Consider the following 24,535-nt stretch of genomic DNA (forward strand, 5'->3'; position numbering starts at 1 on the left):
GGCAATTGAATACAGGCCTAAGTCATTAATCATTAATTATCCATTCATATCCCTCTTCACAGGTCACCGGGACTGAATGCCATCTGAATATGGCGTCACTCTCTGCTAGCAAATTCATAAAACATTCAGTTTGCAGAATACGGGGGAACCACATTGTGCTCCTAGTGACAATTGGGCCGTTACTTTATACATGTGGAAACCGGTGTAGACCACTAGTTAGAATTATATCCTTCAGCAGAAGCAGTTGGAAAAATTCAGGAATGTGACAGCAAAATTTAGTAGACTTTGTTGCGCGTGCGCAGTTTGCGCATTCCAAAATGCACCGTGCTTTGCACACACAATAAACTTGGTGGTTCAGAATCTCATAAGAGATATTGTCTGTGGCCCTAAAAAAAAAATTCTGCCCACTGTCGGCATTTGGCCACCGCGTGTAGAACACTGTAGCAGCTGCGATTATAAAATACCATCTGCCAAACCCGCAGCTGAGCTGGAGGAAACGGCACCAGTCCATCAAGAGCTACTCATCAAGCGTCTAGCAGTTTTTACATTTTTGGGAAAATAATGAATTGACCTGATTTACTCATTACACGTATAATAGCTTATAAAGATATGTATACATTTTACTTTATTCTCATCTTGTCATTGTAAAACTGACCAGAAGAGGTCACCAGAGAGACATGTGTTATTTTTTTCCCTTGAGCATTTGATGTATGTAGTAGAGTTATTTTTTTTCAGTACTTTGAACTGGTTGAGTCTCTCAGGCAAAAATGGGGCAGGGCCTAACAAAGAGGGAAGGACATTTGTGGAACAAATTATTACATTATACTTGGCAATGTCTAATTTAGTCTCCAGCAAACTCAAGTTTGCAGCTGTTCCCACTGTCTGACCGAGTTGGAGTTACCATGAAGGGGGACTTCTTTAAGGACAACTTTTGGGTGAGTGACTCTATAGAGTTGTAAGCTGTGTCAGTTTATAGTTTTATACAAATAATACAAAATATAATTTTATACCTTCAGTAGTGTTACTGTTCACCTGTAGCTCACCAGCTATCGCTCAGTAGAGTCTGGCAGGTGATACTGGGATTTGTAGTTCAACAACCTCTAGACTAGAGAGAGAAACGTGTTTGCCCACGCCTGTCCTAGATGGTGACACCTGAGGATGGCCCTCACGTGAGTTTCTATATAATAACTAGGTTCCCCTGTAGGCGTGTGTGACTGTAAGCCACCTGTCCAGTCTTTTAGGGGTATATTTACTAAAGTGCAGGGTTTAAAGCAGTGGAGATGTTGCCCATAGCAACCAATCAGCTTCTACTTAGCATTTATCTAGTACTTTCTAAAAGATAATAGCTAGAAGCTGATTGGTTGCTATGGGCAACATCTCCACTTCTAAAAACTCTCACTTTTATAAATATACCCCACAAGGCCGCATTCAAGTAGGTGCGAAATCGGACGATTTTAAGGAAAATTTTCACACCTGCGATAATCGGACAGTGCAAAACAGGCAAAAAGTTTTCACCATCTCAGATCAGGTGGGTAAAAAAAAATGTAAAATCCCTATGTGGGGATTTCTTTCCGAACCCTTTGGACACGGTTTGCAATCAGGAAGCCGACTGCCTAAATACCGGCAGCCGGCTTCCCGACTGTCATATCCCGGCAAGGGTGAAATGCCGGGCGTCTAGATGTAGACGCCCGGCATTTCCCCGACGCCGGGAGACCGGCATCCCGATCGTAGTGATGCCGGGCACCGCAAGCGGACAGCCGTGGGGGGGAGGGTTATGTTTAGGGCTCCCGGGGGGGACTTAGGGTTAGGCACCCCCCTGGGAGGGTTAGGGTTAGGCTAGGGGGAGGGAGGGTTAGTGTTAGGCACCCCCCGGGGGACTTAGGTGTAGGCAGCGGGGAAGGTGGTGGTTAGGGTTAGGCACTTAGAGGGGGGAGGTTAGGGTTAGGCACCCCTAAGGAGGGTTAGGGGGGTTAGGTTAGGTTAGTAGATACTCACCTATCCATGATTGGGATTTCCAGCGCTGTCGGGCTTCCGCTGCCGGGATCTCTGCTGACGTCGGGCTGCCGCTGCCGGGAATCAGCCGGCGGTATTTCATACCCATTCCTTGGACACGCCCTCCCCCCAATGATAAATTACCTTTGAGTGAAAAAGAAAAAAAAATTAAATGAAACATGGGTCTGGTGTTTCGGGGCTATATGGATGCGTCGTGTGCTTTAAACATTGCACGTAGTTGCAGCAGGCGTTTTTTTATGGTTTATAAAAGTGCGTTTTACGACACGAAAATATACTACAACCCATTTTAACGTACCCCCAATTTACGCAAAACAGTCATTTTCAGAAAAAAAACCCAGCTTTCTATAATTTCTTTAAATGTTTTCATGTACGCAAATTCCCGCCAACCAACGCAATTTACGTCCCCAAAATACTTTTATTACGGCCAATCGTACACTTCTAAAATAATTACCGATGAACGTCAGACATTTTTTGGGGCACAGACGCGGTTTCCTGCATGTGCTGACTTTTTCGCCTTTTTTAGATTTTTTTTTTTTCTGCACCTACCTGTTTTTTGGGCGAAAATCGTCCGATTCGATTTTATCGCTGGTGATAAACTCGCCCGATTTTGCACCTAAGTGAATCCGACCCTAAGTGTTATTATTTAGTATCAGGTGCATGAATGAGAACATCCCTCCTCTGCTGAGGGAGTCTGTAATAAGATACCCTGTAATAGGTATCTGTGCAGTCACCTTGTGTTACTGGGCTCAGATAAGAGTCCTGCATGCGCCATAGTCGCTATCGCAGAATGAGCACATGTACGGAGGGAATTAAGGTTTTGAAACTTATGAGATACTTCTGTGCTTCCTCTTTCCCCCGGGGACCTGCTCTAGCGGTCGCCGTTCACATCACACGAGCTTTATCTGGCGTCATTCCACAGGAAGGCGATTGTCTCATGGCACTGTGTCAGATGTGAAGCAACTATGGAGAGGAGCAAGCTGTAACTTCTTTTGCATTATATAGAGCCGTGTATAATAAATGCTTTATATCTTTACGGTCCAAGGGACCAATTTGGAATCGGACGCAAGTGCGATTTGTGCGCTGTAATTATGCGTCTCGCAGGAAATTCAACACGGCTTCATTTCACCACATTTTTTGGGGGAGCTGTGTGTAGCTGATAGTTACAACCTCCCCCCCCCCCACAAGCAAAGACATTCACAAGCAAATGGAGCAGCACTTTGCCTTTGCTCTCATGCAGCATACAGAGCATGAATTATGCACCCGCAAAGCATGTGACCTGTGCAGCCACGCATCCACGTGCTGTATTTAAGGTTGCACCTTATATGCAGTCTTTTAAGACTAAAGCTGGGTACACCCCATACGATAGTGCGACCCAGCAATGCGGTGGCCGATGTAATGATACACTGCGCGTGCCATACACACTGCGCGATCTGGCGTACAATGGTGCAATATATCATTACATGCTGCATGTAATTCATTTCATCGTCCCTTCTACAGTACTGAACAGCAGATGGGGCAATGCGATGAACAACCATCGGGAACGGCGGGTCGGGCATACACTCTATATGATGTGCACAATATATTGTTTCGAACCACAACGATATATCGTACGTTCCATCTTATAGAGTGTACCCAGCTCAAATCACCCCTAAATGTAATATACCATCCTGTAATCATACATCCCAATATTTCAGCCCCATAAATTGGGTTAGGTGGTAAAAGAGGGGAGGGGGGTGGCTACATCCCCTGCTCCATGCTTTACTAATATTCAGGGGCGTAACCAGAGGTATGGGGATCCCATAGCAAAATTTCCGCAGGGCCTCCGTAGGTCTAGCTATGCCCCCTCGTCCTCCCCCCCACATCCCGCCCCTCAGCCCCTGTACCCCTTACCTTTTGATCCCGACGCACCGCTCCATCTCTCCTCACCGAAGCTGGGAGCAGGCGTGGCCATGGTCCGGGGATCCACGCCTCCTGTGCGTGAGAGATGTATCAGAGGAGGGGGTCCCGCAAACGCTGATGATCGTGCATCAAGCTGCTTCCTAGTCACAGGCTGCAGTGTGTCTGTGACTAAACAGCAGTTTGCTGCACGGATCATTAGCGGCTTCTCTTCTTGTAATGCCGCTGAGGTGAGCCGGGTGCAGGGGGAGGCTGGCCCTGGAGGTGCTGCGGGCCCCATAGCAACCGCACCCCCTGCGCCCACGTTAGTTGCGCGCCTGCTAATATTCATTCACTGCTGATAGCCAGAACATGTCACCTGACTTTTGTTATGGCGGCGATATAGATGGCCCGCATCAGAGATGGCGGTCAGAGCCCTCAAATTGGAACAGTTGGTTGGTTTTGCTGTAGACATAAAATATCCATTTACTCTTTGCTGTAGTGATTTGGAACTTGTACACAGACCCACTCTGCCACTCTGCCAGGGCCTTACCCAGAGCCTTACCTGATAACATTTCCTCTATTCTCTTAGCTGGGCTCAGTCTACAATACTATCAGGTAATTCATGATAACGCAGCAACAAGGAAATGAGAGACGTCATTGAGACTGAGAGGGTGTTCCCCCGTAAGCCAGTTATGTTAAAAAAAAAAGCATATCACGGCCATAAGGTACTATCTCTCTGGGCTATTTATCATTGGAGTTAGGCAGTAATATGATGAGCAGTTTTCCTGGCATGACTACATACTACAAACACCTGTATTTCTCAGCATAGTTGCCGACTTTTAGGTTGCCCCGTCAGGATGGCACTGCAGGGGGCGTGATGCCATGACCACTTAATCATGCTTCCTCTATACAATGCCATGATTACTGCCATTGTAATGCAGGGGGCGAGGCCAGGACGATGCATATGAGTGCGAAACGCGTCATCAAGCTGCTTTGGATGGCAGCAGGCAGTCGCGGGAGGCCTCCGGGTGACTTGCCTAACTTTTCTGGGCATACGGGAGCGTCACCTGAGATTCAAGAGTCTCCTGGATATTCCGGGAGTGTAAGTATGTGTTGACTTTCCCTGCTGGTCACAGTAGTGAAAGTTGGCGCTGCTGAGTTCTGCCCCAGCAGTGTTCCCGCGCCTGGCCATCCTGTGCATACCCATGTGCTAAAAAGGAGCAGACTGGTCTGAAGGGATCCCTCTTAGCACTCTGATAGCTCTTTCCATTAGAAAGACCCTGCAAACCCCATCAGCAGACAGTGGGCCTGATTCAGTTAGGATCGCTATTGCGAATGCAATAGTGATTACACAAGTAGTTCAACTGCGGTAGTACGCTAATCCATTGCGCCCGCTATGCCACCGCAGCACAACATAAGGACGCCCACTTTACCTTACACACATCCGTAATGTTTAGCAAGACTGTGAAACCATCGGTACAATCGAGTACCATCGCAGCCTCACGCACACTTGCACAAGTTCTGACCTTACTCAGGAATTGCTAACTTCAGCACATGCTTTGAGTCCTCAAGTTGCGTATGGCATCGCAGTGGATAATTTATGCACGCCCCTGCAACTGCATTCAAACGCAGTGGCACGCCTGCGTTTCGCCGGCCACCCCCCTGTCACCACTCCCCATACGGTACTTCCTGTCAATCACTCTGAGATGGGTCTGCGTAGTCACTGCAGTCGCCATCCCGATCGCAGTGAACAGTTTGCGCACTGCGATGCATGCGCAGTACGCATCAATCGTCCCATTGCGTGCGTATTAGCGGTTGCGATCCAAGCTGAATCAGGCCCCAGTGTTAGCTATAGGAGAGAAGTGTAAAAAAACTTTAGGTTTCCAGAGTTTGCTCAGTTGCACAATTGCAACGCCCACACATTGTCTGTGGATGGCTGTATGCAGTGATTTCAAGAACTTAAAACTTATCATAGGGATGTCACATATTTATGCAGAAATCGTAACTCGGTTCTCTGCAAGACCTCATTTTCAGATAGACCGCACCCTTTGCAGAATCCAATAATTTGCTCTATAAAAACAGGGAATTTTATGGACAATTATCTTTTTTAAATTTTTTTTTATAAAACACAGGAGTTCCGTAACACTTGGCCTGACTCAGACACGCTCGCGAGCGCACAGCGCTCACAAGCGGGTAGATGGTCCACCACTGCGCATGCACACGCCGCCTCCGGCGTGCGCATACGCGAGACCCGGCCAGCGACGGGCGTTCCGTCGATACGGGTCTCGCACCAAAGCGGGGCAGCTGTCGATTGTGATTGACAGCTTGCCCCGTTTTGGAGGCGGGCAGGGGGGGTGGCTGGCCAAACGGAGGCATTCCCGAAGGAACGCCTGCCCTTTGGGGGCGGCCCCACTGACATCACGAGTGATGTCAGTGGTGAGCTTCCGGCTCTATTAGAGCCGAAAGCTCGCTGGGGCTTGCGGGAACGAGACCCTACCACAAGGGTCTCGTCGCAAGCCCCGATGGTCGCGACCATCGCCTGGCCGCTCGCTAAAGCTGTGGGTGGTCTTTAAAAAAAAAACAGGGACGCCCTGAGTCAGAGCGAGCGCTCTCAAAAGAGCGTCCGGCTCTGAATCAGGCCCACTGTACACTGGGGACAAAGCATGCAAAACATTTACATAAGGTAATTAGACTCTTACAGTCAAGCTTCTAAGGCCCTCATTCAGACCCACTCGCGAGCGGCTGTCCGCTCGCAAGTGGGCCGATGGTCCCCACTGCGCATGCGCACGACGGAGGGAGCTCCGTCGTGCGCATGCGCGAGACACGACGAGCGAAGGACTTTCCTTCGCTCGGAGTGTCTCATCAAAGGGGGCGTGCTGTCGATGGTGACTGACAGCACGCCCCCTTTGGTGGGCGTGCCTGCCAGACGTAGGCGTTCCCAAGGGAACGCCTACCGTCTGAAGCCGGCCCCACTGACATCACTAGTGATGTCAGTGGGAGTGATTTTGGCTCTGATAGAGCCAAAATCACTCCTAGCCTTGCGGTTGAAAAACCCAACCGCAGGCTTTTGCTCGCAGTGTCGATGGTTGCGATGGTCAAGACCATCGCGTCCATCATCCTGCACGCTCGTATATGCTGTGGGTGGTGACCCACAGCTATACGAGCGTCCAGGAGGACGCTCCATATTAATGGAGGTGGGCCCTGATTCAGAGCGAGCGCTCTGGTCAGAGCGTCCGGCTCTGAATCAGGGCCTAAATCTACAAATATACACAATTACATACATACAATCCATAAGTTGGATGAGTACATAGAGGAGACAATGGGAGAGACGGACCTGCTCACATGAGCTTAGAGAGTAGAGGGGTTTTGGGTGGACACATAGGGCCCGATTTAAAGATTTACGCAAATGCATTCGCAACGGCGATCTGTCACGAATCGCAAATTTGCGAAAATATGCTAATGTCTTGCAAAGCTTACCCAAGCATAGGGACGCCCACTGCTGCCCTCTCGTTCCCATTTAACGACGCACAACAGCGTAAACATCGGTATCATCCACGTAGATCGGGCAGCCACACAGCTTCTGAGTAAGTCTTACCTGCCTCAAACACCGCGTCTCTCCTGACACGCTGAGAGCTCTCATGCTGCAAAGTCGATCATGATGGCTAATTTATGCAGGCCATGAAATGGCGTTTAAACGGTCAGGCACGCCTGCGTTTGCCCAGCCACCCCCCACTACCTGTCACTCACTTTGTGAGTAAATCCCCTGAGTGTGCGTAATCGCAAACCAATTGCTCGTGCGCAGTACGGCTTTCACGCATGTGGAATGATTAACAACCGCTCTGTCTGCCTACATATCGGCATTGTGTAAATCTCTGAATCGGGCCCATAGAGAGAGAGGAGAGAGCAACGATGGTGAATGGGAAGGAGCTGACATCGCAACTAGAGAAGAATATTAGGCGGGCTGCAGTGTTGAGGGCAGACTGAAGGTGGCGCTGATGTAGGAAATCGGAAGGATATTGAGAAGGTTTTAGTAATCAAGGCGAGAGATGAGAAGGTCATCAAAGCTACTAGGCCAGTGTTGGCTAACCTTGACACTCTAGCTGTTATGGAACTACATAACCCAGCATGCACTGCTACAGGTTTGCTATTAGGGCATGCTAAAACTGTGGCAGGGCATGCTGGGATATATAGTTCCACAACAGCTGGAGTGTCAAGGTTAGCCAACACTGTACTAGGCTGAAGAACGTCCTGATTCTGGGAAAGTTTAGTAGATGGAAGCTGCAAGCTCACGTGGATGAGATTTGCGTCGAGTCACCCACTGCGCTCGGGAATTGTGCGCCCGTAGTACACAGACTGGACGCTACTTTGAGTGACAGATAGCGCCGTTTGTGGGTGGTAACAGGGGAAGGTGCTTGTGAATGGGGGAGTGGTGGTGAGAACGCAAGCGTGTCTGGGTGTCTAAACGGCGTTTTATGGGTGTGCGGAATTAGCATGGAGGCGTCATTGTACACGTCACCTGGTTGTATTTCAGCCTGCAGTGATCGCAGTGCTTGCGGCGGGGTAGGGCCTACCTCAAGCGCTGCGTGCAGCTCCGATGGTTCTCTATGGTTCTGATTAATTATACACTTCCTGGAGATGACGTGTGTTAAGAAAAGTGGGCGTTTTTAGACGTGCGTTCGCTCTTCCGTCGCTGTCTAAGACATAGAGGGCGTCCGTACACCAGACAATGCGATCGTGGAATTTGCATACCCGGCCCCTTTTAGCTGCGAGAGAGCGCAGTTTAGCGTCCAGGTCTGAATCGACCCCAGTGTCTGACTATACAGAAGCGAGGCTGAGCTGTTGCTGCCTCATCTATCATCTCCCTGCAGTCCCAGGGAGCGCCACAAAGCTGGTGAGTGTTAACTATAAAAATTATTACAATAAACACAGATGTTTATAAGTTATAAATATCTTCTTTGTATTATTCTAATCATTATTATATCAAATCTCAGGAGTATGCCTCCCCTGACTACCTGTTGAATAGAAAGACAATTGTCCTGATTTTGAGTTAAAAATAAAGTAAAAAAGAGCAAGTAACAAGGCAGGGAGGAGGGCCGGGTCTAGGGAGGGAGTCTTATGAATAGATTATTATTATTATTATTATTATTATTATTATTATTATTATATTTTATATATTTATAAAGTGCCACAGCGCATTACAAAGTTGAGAGACATTAACAACATTACAAAGTACAAGGGTTTACAGGCAGAGTATTAACATACGAGAACTCAACTTCACAGATATAAATAATTAAAATTGCAGATTACGCAATTACATAGCACGTAGGAGGGATAGAGGGCCCTTCTCGCAAGAGCTGACGTTCTAGAGCACAGGTCCTCACAACCCCAAACAGTGCATGTTTTCCAGGTCTCCTCACAGTATCACAAGTGAAATAATTAGCTCCTGCTGTGGATCGTTTATAATGTGTCAGTGAGTAATGAATACATCTGTGCACCTGCTGGGTGACCTGGGAAATGTGACCTGTGTGGGGTCCTGAGGACCGAGTTTGAGAACCTCTGGTGTAGAGGATGCCAGTGATAGGGATAAATTGTCTAGGTGAGTGAGGCTTCAGGAGGGATGGAGCAGAGGAGGTGAGAGGGGATGATCCCTATGGTAAGAGAGGTGTCATTGCGAATGAGCACAGTTTGGTCTTTAATTCTACACTAATGTTTATTTTTTTGGGATTATGTTTGTATTGCTTGAGAATTATAGGTTTAGGGTCTGGGGTTAGGCTGCAGGAATGGTGGGTTAGGGGTTCCCGTACCCAACCAAATGCATACTTTTTTTTGCACGTGGGGTAAATACTGGCTGCTTCTGCATGCAGCCCAACAAATAATGGGTGGCTTAAGTTTTACACTGCAATGTAGATTTCAGGTTTGGACACGCCCCTCCCAAATCTAATCTCTCAGGGGTGGGGGGGTGAAAGCAACCCCTATCAGCGCGGTGGTAAAGTGGACGTGTACGGCTACATCTGAGAGGCGTGCCATACAAGTGTAAGATTAACTTGATGATAGAAACACACTGATACTTTTACAGAAAATACATGTAGCCATAGGGATCATTGGCCCTCATTCAGAGCCGCACGCTATTTGCGGTCGTTCGTTTAAAATCAAGGGGTGGCTATTTAAATGATCCGTACGCACATTGCAGTGTGGTCACACCTCTAAGTCTGAACGAACGAGCAAAACATACGCTCGTTTATTTGTTAAAAACGCCCCCTGGCCGCACGCATCCTACGTCATGTCCGCTATTTATTAGATTAATCGAGTACATCGACCAGCGTATGAACTGCTCGCTATTCTTGTGGTTGGTGTTTGCTACCACAAATTTGCGTGCAGTTCTGGCTATAAAATAACCCAGTAACGTGGTCAATGACGCTGCTGTTTTAAATATACACACCCATAAAACGCCCGTTTTGACCTTTAAGCACGCCTGCGTTCGGATCTCCACTCCCCATTTTCAAGCACCTTCCCCTGTTACCACCCACATACGCCTCATTCTGTCACTCAAAATAGCAGGCACTCGCTATATAGCGTACAAAGGATTTTTGGCCGCACTGACTGGTTCGCGCATGCGTACTAAAAAGCGTACGCATGCGCAGATGTGCAAACATCGCTTGGAACGAGCGTACTGCCGCTAACGAGCGGCTCTGAATGAGGGCCATTGTGCCTTATTACCAATGCAGGGAAATTATACTAATGATCCCATTTCAATGTACATATTTCTGTAGTTTTTTTATATATATAACAGTATCATAATGGGGGTAAGGTGCAATCAGGCAGATTGTTAGACTCTTCAGGGAGACAGGGAGATTGCTGCTATTTCTGGAAGTCTCCCTGACAATCAGGGAGAGTTGGCAAGTATGACTTAGAGGCATTCCATAAGGGGCTACTGGGGGTATTGCATAAGGGGCACTACTACTGGGGGGCATTAAGGTGCATATGGAATGGATAGGAATGTTCCCAGAGTGCTGAGAAATGGTGGCGTGTCAAGTTGATATTTTCTAGTGGCCACGTCCTTTGGTGGGGGGCGCGCCATTTTTCTTCTTGCCCTGGTCGCCAAAGACCCTAATTACACCACTGCCTGCAGTACAGAATTGTTTTACCAAGGTGCTCAGATACTGTACTTGCTCTATCTTAGCGGTATATTTACTAAAGAGAGAATTTTTAGAAGTGGAGATGTTGCCCAGCGCAACCAATCAGAGTCTACTTAACATTTACCCCTTACTCTAGTCCCAAATCTGATTCAGACCCAACATGCAAAGAAGGATAGCAAACAAATAAAAGTTTGCACGTTTTTAGGTAAGTTATTTATTACTTGGGTTATTGCTTCTCATAAACTTTTTACAGGTTTCACAAGATGCCTTTTAAAATAGTTTACTGCTCATCTATACGGGTCATAGGGATCAGTGATCCCTTTTCCAAGCTCCATATCCGTGAAAAGAGCGGCATTTAGATGACAGCTGTGGGCGAGAGCTCCAAGGAAAATGCTAAAAAGAGTTATAATAAAGGAAAAACGGCTTTTATGCTTTAATAAAAGAAACCGCACTGTTGGGTCATATTTATAGTCACACGACCTTGCGTTCATTACACAGAGGTGTGCCACGGCTTCCGTGTTCATTATAGATATCCGCCACACACAGAGGCTCTACTCATTTCTGCATAGAACTTGTCATAATCCAGGCCACAAACACCTCTGAGCACTAAATCCCACGCGTGTGAAAATATCCAGTTATAGCATTATTTTTTTTCATGCTGCAGCTGTGTAATATACAGTATTTCAGGAGTCACGTTTGCAGGTATGCAGTCGGGAAGCCGGCGGACCTAATCCCGACAGGCCGGCTTCCCGACTGCTTAATCCTGGCAAGAGTTAAATGACAGGCGTCTATATCTAGATGTCTGTCACTTTACCGGCGCCCGGCATCCCGATCGAAGTGATGCCGAGCGCGGACAGCCTCGTTGGAAGGGTTAGGTCTAGGGCTCCCGGGGGGATTTAGGGTTAGGCACCCCCCCGGGAGGTTAAGGTTAGGCTAGGGGGAGGGGGAGTTAAGGTTAGGCACCCCCGGGGGGGATTTAGGGTTAGGCACCCCCACGGGAGGCTAGGGGGAGGGAGAGATAAGGTTAGGCACCCCCGGGGGGGGACTTAGGGTTAGGCACTGGGGGGGAAGGTTAGGCACCCCTAAGGGAGGGTTAGGGGGTAGAATTAGGTTAAGGAATACTTACCTGGGGACGATCGGGATTTTCATCCTTGTCGGCTGCCGCTGTCGGGATTTGAACCGCCGGCCAGGGGACCGGCGGTAAATCATACCGATTCCAGCTGACATAGATGGCTGGAAATTTTTGTCTTATTGGTGATGGATTCCAAAGTAGGTAGCTCAGTGCATAGCTGAAAATTGTCTGTTTTCCATAACTGGGACACAGGCCCTGATTCTGAGAAGGGAGTAAAACAACAACAACAACAACATAACAGCCAGTACCCTTGTGCCTGTAAAAAACAATGCAGCAAATGTACTGTATTTTGCATGCAGGTTAAATACTGGCTGCTTTTGCATGTAGCCACGGGCGGATTGGCCATAGACCTCACCCGGGAGTTTTCCCGGTGGGCCAGACTGTTTATGGGCCACAGAAAATAATTTATTTTTTAATTGCTTTTTTTTTTTTTTTTTTTTTAAATATGTGACACCCAACGGGAGTCTGCCCTGGCATATTAATGGCTGAAGCTGACATGATTTGTTCATGGTGTTCGACCCCTCCCCAGGGACTAGCCACCTATGGCTGTACTTCACAGATCAGCCCTCACCTTTCTGATCCACTACTCACCCTCCCTTGGCTTCTCCGCTGGTGGTGTCAGGTGCTGGAAAGAAGAGATGTCAGGTGAGCGGCACAGGCAGCGTCTCAAACCCGGGGTCACACACACACACACACACACACACACACACACAATCTGTCTGTCTGTGGATCTGTTCTGTTGAAGCTGGGTTTGGCGGCTGCTGCTGGCCCTCCTGGGCACTGCGGCAGGGGTCACCCTCCCCCGCCTGCAGATCCCTGGAGACCATCTTCTCATTCATTACCGGGTATGGGTTAGCCAGCAGTGGGCACCAAGCATATCCTGCTGCTGGTTGAGTGCCTCGGTGGAATTCTGGGGTGTGCATGCACATGAGGGGGGGGCTGCTGTCTGGGGGTGCTGCGGGGTGCTTTCCCATCTGTTGTCTGTGGGGGCTGCAGCATCTTTAATTGCATTGTATTACAGGGCTGCTGAGGGGGTACCTACACAGCGGTTAGCATCCTGGGCACTCACTGCTGAGGGTGCACTTACACTGGAGGCAGCCCCCAGAGCACGTGCTGCTGAGGCAGTGGCGGGCTGGGCAGGGTGGCATGTGCCCCCCGTGCCGCAGCGCCATGGGCCACGGGCAGTCTGTGTCTCTGTGACACAGGCTGCACCGCATGTGTAGCGCTGACCGGACGGAGTTCGGTCAGCACTACAATGATTAACACACAGCCGCCGGCCAATGAGAGTCTGACAGACTATATAGTCTCCCTAATCCTAATTGTTTATGATATACTGTAACATGGTATATAGGGCCCCATTTACAAGTGAAATATAACCCCTTTAGCGCTCGCTAAAGGGGTTATACCATCTTGCTGTATTTAGTAAACAGCGGTAATCTTATGCACAGCATCGCTCTCGCCATCTAAAAGATGGCGAGAGCGATGCGGGCCCCATTGCCGGCAATGGAGACCCGGCGGTGACTTTCCGGCTTCAACGGAGCCTTCCAGTCACTGCCGGGTCTCCCTGTCATGCACATGCGCAGATGGACCGTCGCGCATGCGCATGACCCTGGAGCCCCGTCGCTGGCAGCGTTAGGCTGCCAGCAGCCCAGCAGAGGACCTCGCCGGAGGGGTAAGTATTACTAAATACCAGTGGAATTTACATTTGTATCACAGTGATACTAAACGAAAATTGCCGCTGGTATTTCTCTTCGTTTGTAAATGGGGCCCATAATAAGGCTATGATTCACTAATAAATCAGTTAGTCTCCAGTAGGATTGTGTCAACAGTCTGGTCTGGACTTTGGACAAGTGTGTATCCATCTTAAGTCATGCAGCGTCATATCAGATGAACAATTTGATTTATCCATTGTTTCTAAATTAAAAACTGTAGATAAAATGGAGGGGGGTAAGGATGACAGACCAAAATTTGTTATAAAGTCCTTACCTGAAGATGTTATTCAGATTCTTTTTCTGAAGATGTTGCTGTTCTTATTGGAAGTTATAATCCAAAGTTCACATCAGTAGTCGTTATCCAAAGTCGCCTAAATAAAGCAGGAACTACTCAGTGTATCAGTGTAGGGCAAAATGTCACCACAAAATGGCTGCCAGTAGCTGGGCATCCTTTATATAGGGCTGTGACCTGCACTGTGACATCACAATACATACAGGCAGCAGCTAGAGATGGCTGTAGCTACAAAATGGCTGCCAGTAGCTGGGAAACCTTTATATAGGGCTGTGACCTGCACTGTGACATCACAATGCATGCAGGCCGCAGCTAGAGATGCCTGTAGCTACAAAATGGCTGCCAGTAGCTGGGAAGCCTTTATATAAGGCTGTGACCTGCACTGTGACATCACAATGCATGCAGGCAGCAGCTAGAGATGGCTGTAGCTACAAAATGGCTGCCAGTAGCTGGGAAACCTTTATATAGGGCTGTGACCTGCACTGTGACATCACAATGCATGCAGGCCGCAGCTAGAGATGGCTGTAGCTACAAAATGGCTGCCAGTAGCTGGGAAACCTTTATATAAGGCTGTGACCTGCACTGTGACATCACAATGCATGCAGGCAGCAGCTAGAGATGGCTGTAGCTTGGATCAGCTCTGAGCCCTGCAGCAGCACTCTGGTGAGAATAGAAAAGCCGGGGCCCAGGAGATGGCAGTGTAACTCAGTTCAGGTAGAGGGTCGGACCCCAGAGGCGGCCTGGGCACTGTAGCAGCCACACTCTCCGCACCTACTGTACCTTAGCTAGGCCCTTGACTGGGATGCTGTTCATGCTGTATGGCAGGCACAAAGATGCTCTCTGTGTTGTATGGCTGTCAAGTTGGCTGTTTGCTAGCACCACTGTCAGAATTTTTTCCAGGGCCACTTTAAGTTCCCAATCCGCCCCTGCATGTAGCCCACAATTGCTGGACAGCTTTATTCTTACACTGCAAGTTAGATTTGAGCAGCGGCGTATCTACAATGGGTGCAGGGTGTGCGATGCACACGGGCCCCTGGGTCCAGGAGGGCCCACACTGCACACTCTGCACCCATTTTTTAAATTTGTCGATGGTAGCATTTTCATTGGCGTTTTACGGATGCCCAGTATGGAAAACGGTGTAAAAATGTCTTCCGCACCATTTCCCCGGCACAGTCTATTAGTGACCCAAGTCTATTGCTGCATTTACTGTGCCGCCGGCCGCCGGTTAGAGAGGAGGAAGACTGCACACGGCCCCCTCCTCTCTTAATATGCCCCTGGATTTGAGTTAGGACACATCCCTCCCAAATATAAATCTCTCTGCACAGCTTACATCTGCCCCACCTGCAGTGCAACATGGTTTTAACAAGGTGCAAAGTTACTGTCTTTTTTTTGGTGGGGGGGTTTGCTCCCAACTCTGGCCCGTTGAGACATACCTCAATGTATGCAGGAAATTCTTTCTCTACATATTTGCATTAAAGTCACTGTCAGAAGGAGCCGCCCGTACGGTCCTCAGCCCCGGTTTGGTTTGAACACATTTTATTGTGTAGTGTTTTTTTTTTCTTTTTCAAGAAATACTGTTGGGATAAGCTTAAAATACAAACTCGTCTAAACCCTGAATTGTGGTTTAAGTAATTGTTCACAGCAAATTCGTGCAAATGAGTAAATAATGGCAGAGATCATTGCAAGCACAAATGGAGCATCAGTTATCCCAAAATGAGATGAGGGCATTTTCAAGGACATACCTAGTTCTGGTCATGTCCTTTTCACAACGGTTCGCATGATCTCTGTACGCTGTACAGTGGGAGCCCTTGGCCTGGCCCCCACTCTCCTTAATCAGGGTGCTACAACCTATTTGGATTTGCTCATCTGCTCCATGGGAGGTGTCTGAGTTCACCTCAGGACACCTGCGTTACGGTTTGACAGGTGTACCGCCCTGGCGTATTTTGATTTGAAAATCGCAGTTATGTCGTGGTTGCACAGTATATAACCTGCTCTGAAACCTGCCCATTCTCTGGGGGAGCACCTGGAGGCAGATTCAGGAGCTTTACTATAGAGCAGTGGCGTAACTAGGGCAGGGCGAGCGGGGTTTGTGCGGGGGGGCGCCGCCGGCCACGGTACCGGCCCGCCCACCCTAGATAGCCAGTGTAGCGCCGACCGCAATGAGTGCGGTCAGCGCTACACATTTACACAGGACCGGCGCTAGGCTTCCAGCGCCGGTCCTGTGCTGCACGCCTGAGCCCGTTCCCTCCCCCTGAGCGATTGCCCAATAGCGCCAGGAGGCGGGCTCAGGCTGTGCATAACACGCATCGCCACCAGCGCTGGCGGCGATGCATGTGTTAAACAGCAGCCAATGAGAGTCAGATAGACTCTCATTGACTGCTGCAGCACCCACTGCAAGAGCCGGACTTCGGTCCGGCTCCTGCAGTGGGTAATGGGACTGACGTTATGACGTCAGTCCCATAATGCTGAACACGCCAGCCCGGGCGGACTGGAGGGCGGGAGCGGCATCGCGGACAGGAGCAGCGTGGAATCAGGTAAGTATATTTTTATATATATTTATTTATTTTTAAACCTTACCTATCTGCACAACGGGGGAGGGGTTGGCTACTACTGGGGGGGACATCTACTGGGGGGGGACATCTACTGGGGGTGCCATTGGGAGGACCTCTACTGGGGGGGGGCTACTCTACTGGGGACTACTACTTGGGGGGGGGACTACTACTGGGGGCATTCTAAAAGGGGCCTAGTATTACTAGAGGCACTGCACTCGGGGGACCACTAATGGGGGCAATAATAGGAAGGGCCACTACAGGGACCACTGGATAGGGGGGTGGTCACTACTGGGAGCCTGCATCGGGGGGACCACTACTGGGGGCACTGCATGGGAGGGGGGGACACTACTGCTGGGGGCACTATGTAAGGGGCTTACTGCTACGGGCACTGCGGGGACCACTACAGGGGGCACTAGATAGGGGGGATCACTACAGGGTGCCTGCATAAGGGGACCACTACTGGGAAAACTGCATGGGGGGGACTACTGCTGGGGGCACTATATAAAAGGGCACTGCATAAGGGGATACCGCTACTGGGCGCACTGCATTGTGGGGACTGCTACTGGGGGCACTGCATAAGGGGGAACACTACGTGGGGCACTGCATTTGGGGGGGCCACTACTGGGGGTACTGAGTAAGGGGAACTAATTGGGGGCTGTATAAGAGGGACCACTACTGGGGATACTGTATAAGGGGCACTACTATGGGCCTGCATGAGAGGGACCACAACTGCATACTGGGGGTACTACTGGGGTTAAGGTGCATATGGATAGGAATGTTCAGTTTGAAAATAAAGGGGTGTGTCATGTTGACACGCCCCATTTTTAAGTGACCACGCCCATTTTTTTTGCTGCGCGCGCCTAAGGTGCGCGCACATGGGGTGGGTGGGGCCCTTTTCAAATTTGCCCTGGGCTCCAAATACCCTACTTACGCCACTGCTATAGAGATGCTGTAAGTTGTTTCAAAAGTGGTGCTCAGACCAGTTTTTCATATTGGCTTTTATTTCAGAACTTTGGCATATCGAAAGTTTGTGAATTTATTGTAAACGGGAGGTAGTTAAAATGCCGACCATCGGCATGCCGGGTGACGAAATCCCGACGCTGGAATCCCGAACCGGGGAGAAGACAGCGACGGCAGGCATCCCAAGTGCTGGGATTTCATACCCAACCCCTGCCAACCAAATGCCAAACAATTGTATCGTTCAATCATGCGCCAAGTCCCAATTTGTAATATTCTCTGTTGGAATGGTGGGAGCTTACTTAAAAATATATCTGAAAATGCTATAATTATATATAATATATATTTGAAACTTTAGCTGCCGACTCAAACTTCAATCTTGGAACGTCGAATGGCAATTTGCAGAGTGTTCCAGACCCAGATCAGCAGGAGTTACATTATGCACCCCACAGAGTCACCACAATCTTAACCTGCTTAGCAATGTTCTAACCCATAGGATGCATAGAGATGCACAAATAATTACAGTGACACAAAGTGGCAATTAGCCTGCGGGACACATATTGCCAGCTTTGTAAATTTATTTGTTTGGTTTCAACTATACTGGAGAAGATAGCGGTGCAAACTATTATACTGACTTGGCTTCGCTAAAATTATTATTATTTTTTTCTAATAAATGTCTTTATATTATATTTGCAATTATTATTAATAATAATAATAATAATAATAATAATAATAATATCATCATCATCATCATCACTTTCCTATATATATTGGGTTATTAACAAAACTAATCAAGAACAAAAATATGCGAGCATAATATTTGTATAATGAGAAGAAATCTGCCAGTACAGATAGTTGATATGTTATACATTTACTAACTCTGGCAGTGATATACCGGTCTGCTGATTGCACTTATTAATAGACCAGGAAATAAAATCTACTTATTTTAGTGTTATCTTTTTGTACGATTTCCACTACGGTCCTAACTGTGTAGAGTTTGTATGTTCTCCCTGTTCTTGCACGGGTTTCCTCCGGGTGCTCCTGTTTCCTCCCACATTCCAAAAATATACAGGTAGGTTAAGTGGCTCCCAACAAAAATTAACCCTAGTGCGTATGTGTGTGTGTGTACGTGTGTGACCATGTGGTAGGGAATATAGAGTGTAAGCTCCTTGGGGAAGGGACTGATGTGAATGGCCAAAAGATATCTGTAAAGCACTGCAGAATGAAGTACAATATATATATATATTATATATATATATATATATATATATATATATAGCTGGTAATAAATAAAATAGTGGCTGACTTTTCGCTTGCTCCTCATGAGTGTGGGGCGGGGAGGATTATGGGGGGATCGCAACTAAACTGGTGTGATGCCGCACTCGCACCATCGTAACTCCATTCCCCGCTATAGAATGCCACAGTTAAACTGAGTTTGTATTCTCCACACAGGAAGAATAACCTAAATATACAATTATTCACAAAACGTATTGGTCCAATGATACCGGACATACTATTAAATTCTTTAATTCAAGTCACATGGGATGTGCCACCGCCAGTGACGTGCCGTGAGGTCAATGGCTGGGGAGTCACAAATGTATAAAAATACAGTTTTTATATCAAAACTGGAGCATGACAGGGAGTTTGATAGGGGAGGGAGTATTAACAGGGAGTTTGATAGGGGAGGGAGTATGACAGGGAGTATGATAGAGGAGGGAGCATGACAGGGAGTATGATAGAGGAGGGAGTATGACAGGGGAGGGAGTATGACAGGGGAGGGAGTATGATAGAGGAGGGAGTATGATAGAGGAGGGAGTATGACAGAGAGTATGTAGGGGAGGGAGTATAACAGGGAGTATGATAGAGGAGGGAGTATGGTAGGGGAGGGAGTATGACAGAGAGTATGATAGGGGAGGGAGTATGACAGGGAGTATGATAGGGGAGGGAGTATGACAGGGGAGGGAGTATGACAGGGAGTATGATAGAGGAGGGAGTATGATAGGGGAGGGAGTATGACAGGGAGTATGATAGGGGAGGGAGTATGATAGGGGAGGGAGTATAACAGGGGAGGGAGTATGACAGGGAGTATGACAGGGGAGGGAGTATGACAGGGGAGGGAGTATGATAGGGGAGGGAGTATGACAGGGAGTATGATAGGGGAGGGAGTATGATAGGGGAGGGAGTATGACAGGGGAGGAAGTATGATAGGGGAGGGAGTATGACAAGGGAGTATGATAGGGGAAGGAGTATGACAGGGAGAATGATAGGGGAGGGAGTATGACAGGGGAGGGAGTATGACAGGGAGTATGACAGGGGAGGGAGTATGACAGGGGAGGGAGTAAGACAGGGAGAATGATAGGGGAGGGAGTATGACAGGGGAGGGAGTATGACAGGGAGAATGATAGGGGAGGGAGTATGACAGGGGAGGGAGTATGACAGGGGAGGGAGCATGACAGGGAGAATGATAGGGGAGGGAGTACGACAGGGAGTATGATAGGGGAGGGAGTATGACAGGGAGTATGATAGGGGAGGGAGTATGACTGGGAGTGTGATAGGGGAGGGTGTATGACAGGGGAGGGAGTATGACAGGGAGTATGATAGGGGAGGGAATATGACTGGGAGTATGATAGAGGAGGGAGTATGACAGGGAGTATGATAGGGGAGGGACTATAACAGGGAGTAAGATAGGGGAGGGTGTATGACAGGGAGTATGATAGGGGAGGGAGTATGACAGGGAGTATGATAGGGGAGGGAGTATGACAGGGAGTATGATAGGGGAGTGGGTATGATAGGGGAGGGAGTATGACAGGGAGTATGATAGGGGAGGGAGTATGATAGAGGAGGCAGTATGACAGGGAGTATGATAGGGGAGGGAGTATGACAGGGAGTATGATAGGGGAGTGGGTATGATAGGGGATGGAGTATGACAGGGAGTATGACAGGGGAGGGAGTATGATAGGGGAGGGAGCATGACAGGGAGTATGATAGGGGAGGGAGCATGACTGGGAGTATGATAGGGGAGGGAGTATGATAGGGGAGGGAGTATGACAGGGAGTACGATAGGGGAGGGAGTATGACAGGGAGTATGACAGGGGAGGGAATATGACTGGGAGTCGATTGGGGAGGGAGTATGACTGGGAGTGTGATAGGGGAGGGAGTATGACAGGGAGTATGACAGGGGAGGGAGTATGACAGGGAGTATGATAGGGGTTGGAATATGACTGGGAGTATGATAGTGGAGGGAGTATGACAGGGAGTATGATAAGGGAGGGAGTATGACAGGGAGTATGATAGTGGAGGGAGTATGACTGGGAGTGTGATAGGGGAGGGTGTATGACAGGGGAGGGAGTATGACAGGGAGTATGATAGGGGAGGGAATATGACTGGGAGTATGAAAGAGGAGGGAGTATGATAGGGGAGGGAGTATGACAGGGAGTATGATAGGGGACGGAGTATGATAGAGGAGGCAGTATGACAGGGAGTATGATAGGGGAGGGAGTATGACAGGGAGTATGATAGGGAAGGGAGTATGATAGAGGAGGCAGTATGACAGGGAGTATGATAGAGGAGGGAGTATTACAGGGAGTATGATAGAGGAGGGAGTATGATAGGGGAGGGAGTATGACTGGGAGTATGATAGGGATGGGAGTATGATAGGAGAGGGAGTATGACAGGGAGTATGATAGGGGAGGGAGTATGATAGAGGAGGCAGTATGTCAGGGAGTATGATAGGGGATGGAGTATGACAGGGAGTATGATAGGGGAGGGAGTATGATAGGGGAGGGAGCATGACAGGGAGTATGATAGGGGAGGGAGCATGACAGGGAGTATGATAAGGGAGGGAGTATGACTGGGAGTATGATAGGGGAGGGAGTATGATAGGGGAGGGAGTATGATAAGGGAGGGAGTATGACAGGGAGTACGATAGGGGAGGGAGTATGACAGGGAGTATGATAGGGGAGGGAGTATGACAGGGGAGGGAGTATGACAGGGGAGGGAGTATGACAGGGAGTATGATAGGGGAGGGAATATGACTGGGAGTCGATTGGGGAGGGAGTATGACTGGGAGTGTGATAGAGGAGGGAGTATGACTGGGAGTGTGATAGGGGAGGGAGTATGACAGGGAGTATGACAGGGGAGGGAGTATGATAGGGGAGGGAGTATGACAAGGGAGTATGATAGGGGAGGGAGTATGACAGGGGAGGGAGTATGACAAGGGAGTATGATAGGGGAGGGAGTATGACAGGGAGTATGATAGGGGAGGGAGTATAACAGGGGAGGGAGTATGACAGGGAGAATGATAGGGGAGGGAGTATGACAGGGGAGGGAGTATGATAGGGGAGGGAGTATGACAGGGAGTATGATAGGGGAGGGAGTATGACAGGGGAGGGAGTATGATAGGGGAGGGAGTATGACAAGGGAGTATGATAGGGGAGGGAGTATGACAGGGGAGGGAGTATGACAAGGGAGTATGATAGGGGAGGGAGTATGACAGGGAGTATGATAGGGGAGGGAGTATGACAGGGGAGGGAGTATGACAGGGAGAATGATAGGGGAGGGAGTATGACAGGGGAGGGAGTATGATAGGGGAGGGAGTATGACAGGGAGTATGACAGGGAGTATGACAGGGGAGGGAGCATGACAGGGAGAATGATAGGGGAGGGAGTATGATAGGGGAGGGAGTATGACAGGGAGTATGATAGGGGAGGGAGTATGACAGGGGAGGGAGTATGACAGGGAGAATGATAGGGGAGGGAGTATGACAGGGGAGGGAGTATGACAGGGGAGGGAGTATGACAGGGGAGGGAGCATGACAGGGAGAATGATAGGGGAGGGAGTATGATAGGGGAGGGAGTACGACAGGGAGTATGATAGGGGAGGGAGTATGACAGGGAGTATGATAGGGGAGGGAGCATGACAGGGAGTATGATAAGGGAGGGTGTATGACTGGGAGTATGATAGGGGAGGGAGTATGACAGGGAGTATGATAGAGGAGGGAGTATGATAGGGGAGGGAGTATGACAGGGAGTAATGATAGGGGAGGGTGTATGACAGGGAGTATGACAGGGAGTAATGATAGGGGAGGGTGTATGACAGGGAGTATGACAGGGAGTATGATAGGGGAGGGTGTATGACAGGGAGTATTATAGGGGAGGGAGTATGACAGGGGAGGGAGTATGATAGGGGAGGGAGTATGACAGGGGAGGGAGTATGACAGGGAGAATGATAGGGGAGGGAGTATGACAGGGGAGGGAGTATGATAGGGGAGGGAGTATGACAAGGGAGTATGATAGGGGAGGGAGTATGACAGGGGAGGGAGTATGACAAGGGAGTATGATAGGGGAGGGAGTATGACAGGGAGTATGATAGGGGAGGGAGTATAAGAGGGGAGGGAGTATGACAGGGAGAATGATAGGGGAGGGAGTATGACAGGGGAGGGAGTATGATAGGGGAGGGAGTATGACAGGGAGTATGATAGGGGAGGGAGTATGATAGGGGAGGGAGTATGACAGGGGAGGGAGTATGATAGGGGAGGGAGTATGACAAGGGAGTATGATAGGGGAGGGAGTATGACGGGAGGGAGTATGACAGGGGAGGGAGTATGACAAGGGAGTATGATAGGGGAGGGAGTATGACAGGGAGTATGATAGGGGAGGGAGTATGACAGGGGAGGGAGTATGACAGGGAGAATGATAGGGGAGGGAGTATGACAGGGGAGGGAGTATGATAGGGGAGGGAGTATGACAGGGAGTAAGACAGGGGAGGGAGTATGACAGGGGAGGGAGCATGACAGGGAGAATGATAGGGGAGGGAGTATGATAGGGGAGGGAGTATGACAGGGAGTATGATAGGGGAGGGAGTATGATAGGGGAGGCAGTATGACAGGGAGAATGATAGGGGAGGGAGTATGACAGGGGAGGGAGCATGACAGGGAGAATGATAGGGGAGGGAGTATGACAGGGGAGGGAGTATGATAGGGGAGGGAGTATGACAGGGAGTATGACAGGGAGTATGACAGGGGAGGGAGTATGACTGGGAGTATTATAGGGGAGGGAGTATGACAGGGAGTATGACAGGGGAGGGAGTATGACAGGGAGTATGATAGGGGATGGAGTATGACAGGGAATGTGATAGGGGAGGGAGTATAACAGGGAGTATGATAGAGGAGGGAGTATAACAGGGAGTATTATAGAGGAGGGAGTATAACAGGGAGTATGATAGGGGAGGGAGTATGACAGGGAGTATGATAGGGAAGGGAGTATGGCAGGGAGTATGATAGGGGAGGGAGTATGGCAGGGAGTATGATAGGGGAGGGAGTATGACAGGGAGTATGATAGGGGAGGAAGTATGACAGGGAGCATGACAGGGAGTATGATAAGGGAGGCAGTATGGGAGTATGATAGGGGAGGGAGTATGACAGGGAGTTGGATAGGGGAGGGAGTATGACAGGGAGTATGACAGGGGAGGGAGTATGACAGGGAGTAATGATAGGGGAGGGTGTATGACAGGGAGTGTGATAGGGGAGGGAGTATGGCAGGGAGTATGATATGGGAGGGAGCATGGCAGGGAGTATGATAGGGGTGGGAGTATGACAGGGAGTAATGATAGGGGAGGGTGTATGACAGGGAGTATGATAGGGGAGGGAGCATGACAGGGAGTATGATAAGGGAGGGAGTATGACTGGGAGTATGATAGGGGAGGTAGTATGACAGGGTATGATAGGGGAGGGAGTATGGCAGGGAGTATGATAGGGGAGGGAGTATGACAGGGAGTATGATAGGGGAGGGAGTATGATAGAGGAGGGAGTATGACAGGGAGTATGATAGGGGAGGGAGTATGACAGGGAGTATGATAGGGGAGGG

The 24,535-nt window shown here is 49.1% G+C and overlaps 1 protein-coding gene across 1 annotated transcript in view; it reads left to right on the forward strand.

Annotated features, from left to right (window-relative positions):
• Positions 1-840: 840 nt before the first annotated feature.
• PSTPIP2 (proline-serine-threonine phosphatase interacting protein 2) overlaps positions 841-24,535 on the forward strand; it is a 177,303-nt gene continuing 153,608 nt past the window's right edge. The window contains exon 1 of the mRNA XM_088476514.1: positions 841-935. Within this exon, the coding sequence (XP_088332640.1) occupies positions 903-935 (33 nt within the window). The 5' untranslated portion in view covers positions 841-902. The remainder of the gene's footprint in view (positions 936-24,535) is intronic.

The sequence above is a fragment of the Taudactylus pleione genome, unplaced genomic scaffold, assembly GCF_031769625.1.
Source record: "Taudactylus pleione unplaced genomic scaffold, aTauple2 ptg000189l, whole genome shotgun sequence".
Taxonomy (NCBI): domain Eukaryota; kingdom Metazoa; phylum Chordata; class Amphibia; order Anura; family Myobatrachidae; genus Taudactylus; species Taudactylus pleione.